The sequence below is a fragment of the Emys orbicularis genome, chromosome 2 (assembly GCF_028017835.1).
Source record: "Emys orbicularis isolate rEmyOrb1 chromosome 2, rEmyOrb1.hap1, whole genome shotgun sequence".
In the NCBI taxonomy this organism is placed as follows: Eukaryota; Metazoa; Chordata; order Testudines; family Emydidae; genus Emys; species Emys orbicularis.
This window is the reverse complement of record NC_088684.1, coordinates 40,420,566-40,431,430: the sequence shown is the minus strand read 5'-3', so window position 1 is coordinate 40,431,430 and position 10,865 is coordinate 40,420,566. Positions and strand designations below refer to the sequence as shown.

At 41.6% G+C, this 10,865-nt stretch overlaps 1 protein-coding gene across 1 annotated transcript; it reads left to right on the top strand.

Annotated features, from left to right (window-relative positions):
- Window positions 1–7,596: 7,596 nt before the first annotated feature.
- On the top strand, window positions 7,597–10,403 carry OSR2 (odd-skipped related transciption factor 2). Its single transcript, XM_065399777.1, has 3 exons — window positions 7,597–8,252; window positions 9,284–9,383; window positions 10,221–10,403. The coding sequence occupies exons 1-3, from the start codon at window positions 7,597–7,599 to the stop codon at window positions 10,401–10,403; spliced, it is 939 nt and encodes a 312-aa protein (XP_065255849.1).
- Window positions 10,404–10,865: the final 462 nt, after the last annotated feature.

The window sequence follows — 10,865 nt, the reverse complement described above, 5'->3', positions numbered from 1 at the left end:
CTAATAAAGTTGCAGCAGCAGGCCTTAGACAGCGTGGGCTTTATTCTCTATATACACACATATAGTCTGTAGTGCACAATCTGGGAAAGAGCTCTGCTAGCCCGGTTTCTGCTGCAGGGATCCGTCTGGTGTCGAAATGATAAAGGCAGGGAGGATAAACGGTAACCCCCTTTGCGGAAGTGTCAGGCTTAAACGAGCTCTAGTGCCTGATCCTCCTGAGTGTGCGTGTAAAGAAGAGGAAATGGGAAGCAAAGCTCTGGGCTGTGCAGGTCCCCCGGCGGCTCCTGCTCCCTCATGGCCAGTCCCTTCTCCAGAGCTACGGCAGCTGCTCCTGCTTCCCCCAGACAGGCTCCTCCGCAGCCCCTCCAGTCCCCTGGCTCAGCTTGGTTTGCTGACTCAACATCTCTGGGGCTATTTACACCGATTGATTAAGTATTTTATGATGATTGTTCCGCTGCTGATGGGACCCTTTCAGCATCAAATTAATTCTCTGTAACATCTGCGTGGAAGGCTGTGCTGTGCTCTGGAAGTGGAGGGCTTACGGAGACATATGTTTAAGTCTATACTAAAGATCTCCCTGTACTTCAGTGGAAACCAAAACATGTGATTTGTTGAGTCATAGCACTGAAAAGACACCTGCTTATTGTTTCTTTTAAAATGGCTGGAGCACTTCAAAAATGACAATATCGCCGAGATTACTTTAAATTTCTCCTATTCGAGTCCAGATATGGCGGGGTGTCTTTTGACTAGCTATATAGAACATAACAAGTTAACGTCGTTGGACTGATTTTTATTCTTTTGACAACATATGGACCAAAAGGTGGCAAATATGACATGAGAGATTTTGGATAACAGAATGCGTGTATCGCTACAATCCCGATTTATTTTCATCGCAACGTCCCCGTTTTGTATCGGAATCATTTTTTCCCTAATAAAAAGGGGCTGCAAATAGTGCATCTTGTGAAATAAACAAACAAACAAGGTTTATTTCTAGGGCGGGGAAGGTCTTATTTGTATTCTACAATCTCAGTGCGAATAAAGAAATCCTCTTCTACTTCGCCGTTGAAACAAACTGCGTTACTTTAGAATAAAACAACGAAGACATTAAAACCAGCTATGTTCATCTTGCCAATAGCCTCAGCTTTTTAAACGTGTATAATTATCAAATTTAGTACCCATGTACTGTGATACATCTTCAAAGCGCTTACACTTTCACAAATGGCTTAAATCGCTAGTTTTATCAGTGTAGAATGGTACAATTCCCTGTTGCTCCTACTTCCAAAAATATTTTATTTTAAACCTTGTTCTTATTATGTTCTGTTTCACGAAGATAATATATTATTTTAACTAATATAACTGAGTTAAATTTTATTTTATAAATAACACTTTTTAAAAGAAACAAAAACAATTACGTTAATCATTCATCAATAATAAAAAAAGAAATATTTTAATGTAAATATTTTTGCATTACCCTTCTTAATATGTAATATTTTAAAGTTTCCATTTCTGACATTTATTTACCTAATTTGTTTCATTTTTAGTTTTTTTTTCAAAAGTATCAAATATAATAAAATAAATAAAGTGGTTCCCATGAACCCTCTATTGCTTTTCTTTTTTCTTTTGCGGGAATGAACTAACCAGCACAATCCTTACCTTGAACATTATTAAAATACACTTTTAAATGTCATTTCACCGTGTGCATTTTTGTTCTTATTACACGTTGCTGTGAGCTCGCCTTTCAGTCCTCCATGCTGATGATAAAATCAGCTCCCCCTACGATATCTTCCATTAATGTATAACAAAAGATACAAATATTATTTTTAAAAAATCAGCCTGAATACAGTAAAAATCAACCGGGCTGTAGTTAATGACGTAAATCAATATATTTCTATTGACCAAGGAACTAAAAATAAAGAGTATGTGGTTCGTCATTTGGTCTATATTTAGAAGAATTTCCATCCTAATAAATGGAAATTTCTATCGAAGCTACCAGTTTATCCCAGGTGTGTATATCGGCATGTACACTACAGATACCTACAAATCTGGATTCGGTCATTGAATATTGAAGATGCATTTAAGAACCTGACGTAGGTTTAAATGTTGCTCTAAAGGTTGTCTTGGAATTTTTATAGAGTGATAGAAATTTCGTAGATAAAAATGTACTACTAACTGAAAGTTACCTGCATCAGACAACTGTACATACAACTCCCCTAGGAAATATGGACAGCTAAACCTCATGCATTCGGAAAAATTAGAAGTATGTACAGAAAATAGCGTTATGCTATAAATTATCCTGGACAGAAATACACAGGTACAGGCGTACAAAGTATCATTGTAAACATTACGTTATGTGCCACCTAAGCAGGGAAAATGTAAGGGCTTTGAGGATTGAACGGAGTGTATTAAGAATGTAAAGTGAATTGTAGCAGTAGGGGAAAGGTCTTGCAAACTGCTCCAAGCAGCTCTATATCCGGGGAATTGGGACGGTACAGCACTCCCTGCAGCTGATGTAGGCAGGGACAGGGGCATAGGCGGGGATATCTTGTTTTATGAACGAGGTTTCTCAACGGAAAAAGTCACCTTAGGTAACGTGAAAAGAAATAGGGGAGGGGGTGAGAAAAGAGAGCACTGCCCCTTTAAAACCCTGTTGCTACCCAAACACAAGTAAACAGTACAGCGAAAAGGGAAGAGAGGCGGAGCTGAGGGAGGGCTCGGAACTTTACAACCCTCTGAACGTTCCATGTTGGGCGGGGTCAGAATACTAAAGCAGTGAACATTCGAATGTGTGAGGCTTGGGGTGGGACAGCGGGCGGGGACAGTGCTCCACGCCACTTACTGCTGAAATGTGATGGACCTGGGAGGGGGAGACTCAGACTTGTATCAAACTTCGCAAGAGTCGAAGGCAAGAGGCTCAAGGAGAAGGCGAGGGATAGTGATTAGGAGAAAGGTCTCTACACAATTCCCCAAGCAAGCGAGGACTGTACACACTTCCGCAGCAAGAGTCCCAAAGACAAGGAGAAACCCTTGAGTAATTTCTAACCCTTCTCTTCTTCCTCCTCCTCCACAACATGCTGAAAGCTATTCGGACTCAGCTTTGCTGAACTCTTATGGTGGAGTTTTCCGCCGGTTCGGTGTGGATCTAATGACACTGCAAAGACACTAGGATCGCTTCTTGAACTTTGCGTTGTGAGGGGCCCTTTGGGAGAAGCTCATTGTGGTAGGTAAGTCACTCACAACTCTGTTACTACCACGTAGCAGCTGTGAGAAAGTAAGCATTGGACCGTGCCGTGAGAGAGACATCAAGGATTGTGTACCTAGGTATAATATGCTATCGTTTGAAATATGTGCTTCACAAAGATAATTGCACTGCAATGTAGCTACAGTCACCGAGAATGTTCATATTGAAAGGTGTCTATGTTTAATTGAGTATTCGGAGATTGATTATAAAAGTAAATCAGCAGTAGAGCATGATCATACATTTCCTTAAACATACTCAAGTTAAACACTGAAATATTTGTCAAAGAGCTTTCTAACAGCTAAGCAATTCCTGAGGAGAGGACAGCATTTCTAGGTTTACTTTCAGTTTGAATCTCTGCAATCCCATGCAGTGCTAAGCAGATGTGTTCTCTGTGCAGTGCTTATTCTATTAGCACATTAAATAATGTTTGAAGTATGATTTCTGATTAGGGTCTCCCTAAGAAGTTTTGGTTTCTCAAGAAATTCTGGACTGGGCCTTTAATATTAAATAAATCCTGAGCAAAGCGAGGTGCATGCACGCATTGCTTGATTAGCGCAGTGTGGTACGATCACGCTGATAAATTCCAATCTGTGTTAAACTAGGAGTTTTAGGTAGCAATAGCGATAGATGTACTTTGACTTTCTGCACACGCTAAAAAAGCGTTTGTGTATGGTAGCTAAACATCGTCACAGCCTACCTGTTATCAGTGAACAAAAGCAATATGTTGTTTCACTTTGTGGATCATCAAAGACAGCTACTTTCTCTACTTAACAAATTGCCATTACAGGAAAAAGAAAATCCGCGCTGCTGAGGAGTAGGTCAAAAGTAAGCAAGCAGATAAACAGAGACCTATTATGCAGATACTAGCCTTAATTTAATTAAGTACTTTGAAGGGAAAGGGAAAGGGAAGTGCCGAGGTCTAAATAACATCCGTTTTTTCCCTCACCTTACTACAAGTAAACTTTAAAGGGGGGAAGCACATACTATTACTATTACACTTTCTGGTCTTGTGTGTGTATGCGTGTTGTTTTAATAAGATAAAGTCAAGTACAAATGGCAACCCATTCATTATGGTCCACTTCATAGTATACTCGTTTAATTTTTAAAAACATATTCTATAATAAAGAAAATATATTTTAATAATACCTTTTACAGAATTACATTATTGGTATGATTCTTCGTCATATTAATGCATGCGCTATATAAAATTGGACAACCACGTATAATAACAAAAGATGAAGGTGAAACTTACTAAAACACTACAGCTCCCTTTGGTAACTTTTAATATCCGATTTTTTTTAATGATAAGGTTCAGTGAACTGAAATTAACCTGTGAACATGTCGTATTGGCCAAAACTAAAAAGAGGTCTTAATCTTCTTTACCTAAATGGACATTCCTGTAATGTATTTGAATGTAAATCAAACAGGGGTGATGCTTTACAATAGTACTGCTATTAGTAAGTCTTTAAAAAAAAAACGTAGGTGTCTACATTTAAAAAATCGTGTCTTCCATCTTCTGGACTTCATAGTAAACAACAATACACGCAAATAGAAGAAATTCCTACGTGGCATGATTAAAATAAAATGAAAATGTGAATGCGTGATATAAAATGTCTGAGATATATTTTTCAAGCAGGACAGTTTGAAAGCTAAATTCTGTATGACAAACGCGTGTTTTGGCAAAGAACCCGAAAATACAGCTTTCCATCTCAAAGGAAAAGCGTGGTGCTATTCAAATATACGTGTAGTGTATCTTGTTTTGTGTAGTGAATTGGTTTTCTGAGGAAATCGGTAATACTGAGGTTATTTGCTATCAGGGGAGGCACATTTCATTGAACTAATGGGTGGAGAATGTGCATTTAATCTTTGAGAGCAGAATCTTTCAAACTTTTGAAAATTACATGTCACGATTTCCATCCCCAGAAATCCAGGGGCCGTTATACTCTGTGCCCCATACCTATGGTTTTCAGGCAATCCAATACCTATTTCTGGATTCCATTTCACGTGATAAGGGAAAGCGACGCCGCTTGTCTTGGTCTGAAAATATAATTTGAATCTGATGGAAATGTAACCGTACCAAGAAAGAAAACGAATCAATCAATAAAAACTTGAATTTGCTCCGTGCATTGCTTTCTAGTTTAGCCCAGAATGCTGGCCTGCTGCGGCTCTGGTGTGTGAAGTGAGAGCTCCCTGATTAAACATGGAAAATGATTAGTGGTGGGAAAGTTGATTAGAAATGGCGTGTATAGTTTCGGTTGAATGGACTGAGTGAAACCCTCTGACTGTCACACACCTCTCATTAACTCCCTTCCTGCACTCCCAGATCGCATACCACAGCTCAGAAGGGGTTCATTTCATTAATAAAACCCCTTGCGCAGGGCTGCTGCTGCTGCCTTCCTGAGTGGAGCCGAGAAACACAAGGTGCGGGCCCAGCAGCACCCGGCAGAACCAAGGGCATAGTCCTCCACGAATACTCTCTCGTGTATTCATGCTCTTAGGCAACTGATCAAAAATGAAGAGAGCAAATAAACACGAGAGCGGACGGCTGTTTCTGGTGTGAGGTACCGAGCAGGAAAACAGCACTAGGGCCCTACTGCTGGACAGCCAGACACCCCGATCCTGTACAATCTAGAGTACAGCCCAGGTTTTTCATTCAGAAATGCCTAATTCCTGAGGCAGCCCCGCGGGTGTGACACATCGACCCGCGTGCGGGTGGAAGTCCCAGCAGGCAGGAGACACCGCGCTGCAGCGTCTAGGTGCTTTTGAACAAAATAAATCACATTTTCCCTCACATTTGAAAACGGTGGAATCCAGGACGTAGCCAACAAATCGTGGGTCAAAAGCCCATTGGAAAGACGGCCCAATATGTCTTCCTTAATAAGGAACAGAGACACACAGCAGAGACGCTCGGATACCGCAATAGTCCACAACACTAACCGGGAGGAATCAATAACACGCCGGGAAGCCGCTAATGCAGTGTCCGCCGATCCTTTTCTGAAGGGAGTTAGTATAATACTAACGCAGACAAGGGATCTAGGCCTGGGAGGGGGGTAATCTGCGGCGGAAACCCCGCAATGTCCCGGAGCATTGTCCAGTCAGTGACTAGTAACGCTGGCTGTTTTGCACCGCAGGTTATTGTCTGTCTCTGGTGATGGTAACAGGAGTTAGAGAAATTAGTATATTAACGAGTTTGCAGCTCTCCTATCTATTCCCCCGGGCACCATTAGGCAGAGGAGGTTTTCAATAGCAGAAACACATCTCCATGAAATCTAGTCTGGAACACCGCGGTCCGGGTGGAGGAGAGGAGGGGGACTTATTTATTTGGAGGTCTAGAAAAGTGAGTATGTCCGTAGGGCTGCAGAGGCCTCCGAGCCTGGCCACCTTTCCTCTCCGCAGATGGCGTTGCTCGCCCAAAGCCCTTCTGTGTGGCGTTGCTCCGACCATCTGGAAGGGATCTGAGCGTAAAGTGGATTTATTTAGAACCTGCAGTGCTGGAAACGTGTTGCTTTTCTCTCCTTCAATTATCTTGATAAATGAGTTGTTGTTGAAGGAAGAAAAATAAGCACCCGAGTTAGAATAAACTAGGCTGCATTGTCACCTCTAGCCCCTAGCCCTGAACCTTGTCTTGGCTCCCCTCTTAAGAGAAGACTGTAAATTTGCGCACATTCTCCTGCCCTCGATCTCCCAAGAAGGCCCCAGAGGTGAGGTGTCTGCCTCAGCGGCTGCTTCAAAGCCTCGGGGGAATCAATAAGTCTGAAGAGGAGGTTTGAAGTGACTTCTGGAGATAAGATCGAGGTGAAGGTAGCACTGAATGCAGAATGAAGGCGTTCTGCTTCTCACTTCTATGCAGTGTGCGGCTACAACCACTTGTCTTCTTGGTGGGAGTTTAGTCTCTGGAGATATTTTGGGGAAGGGGGTGGGGGGTTGAATGACAAAGACAAACCAATACGACGTACAGCCCTTTAGGAATCGATACTCGCCTTGCATTCCTGATACACTTTCACGATTAGTTTACTTTTTCGGCTGTTGTGAGTGAATTGAACCGGACGCTTTGTGTTTTTCTTACTCAATCCAGAGAACTATTTGTTGTTTCTTTTCCTATTCTCTGGGATCTGTGCAAACACGTACAGTAGTTGTCTCTGCACGGGTGCACTAGAGCAAAAACAAAACAAAAACAAACCCCGGCCCTGGAACACTTGTTTGAATTTTTCGATTGCCTCAGTCAATGAGGAACACGCTGCATTCAGTAAATTCTCTTTCCCCCTCCCTTGCTTACAGGATTTTCTGTCGTTGTTGTTGGAAGTTCAGAAGTCACGAAGAAAGGTAAAGGGTTCTGCTGCTTACGTCCCTCTGGGAAGATGGGAAGCAAGGCTCTTCCGGCTCCGATCCCACTCCACCCTTCACTGCAGCTCACTAACTACTCCTTCCTCCAGGCTGTGAACACCTTCCCAGCAGCTGTGGACCACCTACAAGGTCTTTATGGACTCAGCGCGGTGCAGACCATGCATATGAACCACTGGACATTGGGATATCCCAATGTGCATGAAATCACCAGGTCTACCATCACGGAGATGGCTGCAGCTCAGGGCCTGATGGATGCCAGATTCTCTTTCCCAACGCTACCTTTCGCCACACACCTCTTTCACCCAAAGCAAGGGGCCATCGCCCATGTAATCCCAGCTTTACATAAAGACAGACCCAGGTTTGATTTTGCCAATCTGGCCGTGGCCGCCACGCAGGAGGACCCACCAAAGATTGCAGATCTGACCAAGCTGAGTCCAGGACTTGGAAGTCCCATCTCAGGGATCAGCAAACTGTCTCCGGACAGAAAGCCCTCCAGGGGCAGGTTACCTTCCAAAACGAAAAAAGAGTTTATCTGCAAATTCTGTGGCAGACACTTTACCAAATCCTACAACCTGCTCATCCACGAAAGAACCCACACAGACGAGCGGCCCTATACCTGTGACATCTGCCACAAGGCCTTCCGGAGACAGGACCACCTCCGAGACCACAGGTGAGGGAGGCAGCCACAGGCAAGCAGCCTTCTCCTAGCTCCCCCAGTGAAAGGCAGCTGCTATTTCTCTCTCTAGATGTCACATCAGAAACTTTTCCTATTATTTACTACAAAGGTTCCGTGGGCTCCGCCAGGTTCAGATCACTACACAATAGAACCTCCTCCCAGGCTGTCAGCATGTGGACAATCTGCTGCCAAGCTAAACTCAAGGCCCCACCGATCTTGGGCCGCTGTGAATTTAAGAAATATGCCCACTTTCCTTATACTTTCTCCTGAGTTTTACATTAGCCGTAAAGGTTTGGTGGATTCATCGCTTCCCATGTAGAGGCATTTCGGCTTCTCCAGCAAGGAAGCAGTGGCAAACCAATCGACAAATTAATTTACAGCTGATCTTCTAAGGGGGAATAGCAAATAAATATGTAATTTTTGTGGGTTGGACATGTGATTGTATTTGGAGGCAAATCTATTAACTGAAACAAATATTCCCCATCTCTGATAAGATTGTAATAGTCCGGTAAGGATAGTATTTACAATCTGGTTTTAAGAGTTGAATGTAAAGGTAAAGGGCCAATTCCCACGCCCCCTTGTTCAGGTTAGTAGTCCCGGGAAAATTAGTAGAACTTCAACCAAAAATTAAAATAAAATAAAATAGACGAATATGTATGCCCAATCCTGCTCACACTGACGTTTAACGGCAAATTTCCCATTGACTTAAACGGGAGCAGGATCTGGACCAGTTTGTGAAACAGATGATTTTTCCATCATGCAGTCTAATCTGTCACCAGAGAGGGCAATCTAGCGTTGATAAGAATTATTGTAAATATTTTGAACTGATAAAGGAGGTTAATCATACACACAATTGCAGAACAAAAATAATAAAATAATAATAATTAATAATAAATAAACTAAAGAGTCAGAATTTTCCCCTCCCCCACACAAAGTAATTATAAGATTAAAGAATCTCTAGAGCCTTCTTGTGGCTTTTGAGTTTGTCGACAGCCATTGATTCAAACCCTTGTATTGACTTTCAGATATATCCATTCCAAAGAAAAACCTTTCAAATGTCAGGAATGTGGGAAAGGATTCTGCCAATCCAGAACTCTAGCAGTTCATAAAACTTTACATATGCAGGTAAGTTTAGCTCCAAGTCTATTATTATCATTATACTGTTCTTGTTCTTATCCTGTTTATTTTGTACAAACCCTTAAATAGCATGTAAGGTAAACACATTTCGGAATGTGGTTAGGCACCTGAAATAATGAGCCATATCTTGCCATTAGTTTTTAAAGCAGATCTCCCCAAATCTTTACTTCAATAAAGCAATCTGTTTAATAACAGGATATGGCCCTATGTTTTTATTTTTCTTGATTAAGACACATGTCTATTTAGTGTATTTAAAATATGTAATTCTTTTAGAAAAAAGCAAATAGAGTCCACTGAGGATTTAATTTACATAAATTGCTTGTGAATGTGGGTACTTATAAATGGTCTTTGTTAAATCTTATCAAATGCATTTCAATATTTTATGTTTGTAAAAAATAAAGGTAAGCACTGTAGGGGAAAAACAGCTTTGAAAGATTAATTGACACCTTAAAATTATTTGCCTGTATCCCAATACATTGTATATGTCTGTAATGGTTTAACTGTCTGGAGGAAAGCTCAGCCTTACTCATAGAGATGGCGTGGTGATTTGAAATTGAAGAATTGCACTGTACTTTTTTTTTTTTCTGTAGATTCAAGGGGCATGAAATGGGCTGAGCTGAGAATAAAATATATGTTGACAGACAGGATATTTCCAGGCAGTTAAAAGTGTCATGATTTTGTATCTGTTGAGGATTAAGAGTCTAGATTTATTTAAGTAGATTCCCTATACTTCATGTTAAGCTATGTAATAACAGAAAAGTAGTAAATTAATAAACTAGGTAGTTTGTAAAGGATTAATCCTTTGCTTGCTTCAAATCTGAACAGGAATCTCCACACAAATGCCCCACATGTGGAAGAACCTTTAATCAGAGAAGTAATCTGAAAACTCACCTTCTTACCCATACAGACATCAAGCCCTACAACTGTGAGCAGTGCGGCAAAGTGTTCAGGCGAAACTGTGATCTGCGGCGGCACAGTCTAACTCACACCCCGCGGCAGGACTTCTAGAGCAGCCAAGGACCTGCACCTGCCTCTGCAGCTCCAAGTTGCTAATTTTGCTCAAGGACTTAATTGTAGAAAGCTACACACACACACACACACACACACTGGGGCCGAGACCGCATACCACACTCCAGCAAAATTCCCTTAGGGAGTTGTGGACTGCAGGATCGGGCTCCACTCCTATCCACACAAAGAGCATATGCTAGTCTCTTGTAGATATTCGCAGCTCATTTTAGAGCTCTGTATAGAATGTGGTGTTTTTTTTTTTTTCGTATTGTCCTGTTGGATGCACATTGATAACAAATCTGAGAGTCAAAATATCTTTTAAAAGTGTATTTCAAAATAAATCCCCCCCAATACCTCCTGCTTTGTCGTATTACTTTCCTAAACATTTTGTTCTTCTGCTGTGTCAGCTGCAATAGTAACTTATATTGAATAAATTTCCCCATCTGGGCAATTGTATTGTCA

Bases quoted from the DNA above. Each gene is read 5' to 3' on its own strand.
- OSR2 (XM_065399777.1), top strand. From the start codon at position 7,597: ATGGGAAGCAAGGCTCTTCCGGCTCCGATCCCACTCCACCCTTCACTG. The intron at 8,253-9,283 runs GTGAGGGAGGCA...ATTGACTTTCAG, and splicing joins GACCACCTCCGAGACCACAG to ATATATCCATTCCAAAGAAA. The intron at 9,384-10,220 runs GTAAGTTTAGCT...AAATCTGAACAG, and splicing joins ATAAAACTTTACATATGCAG to GAATCTCCACACAAATGCCC.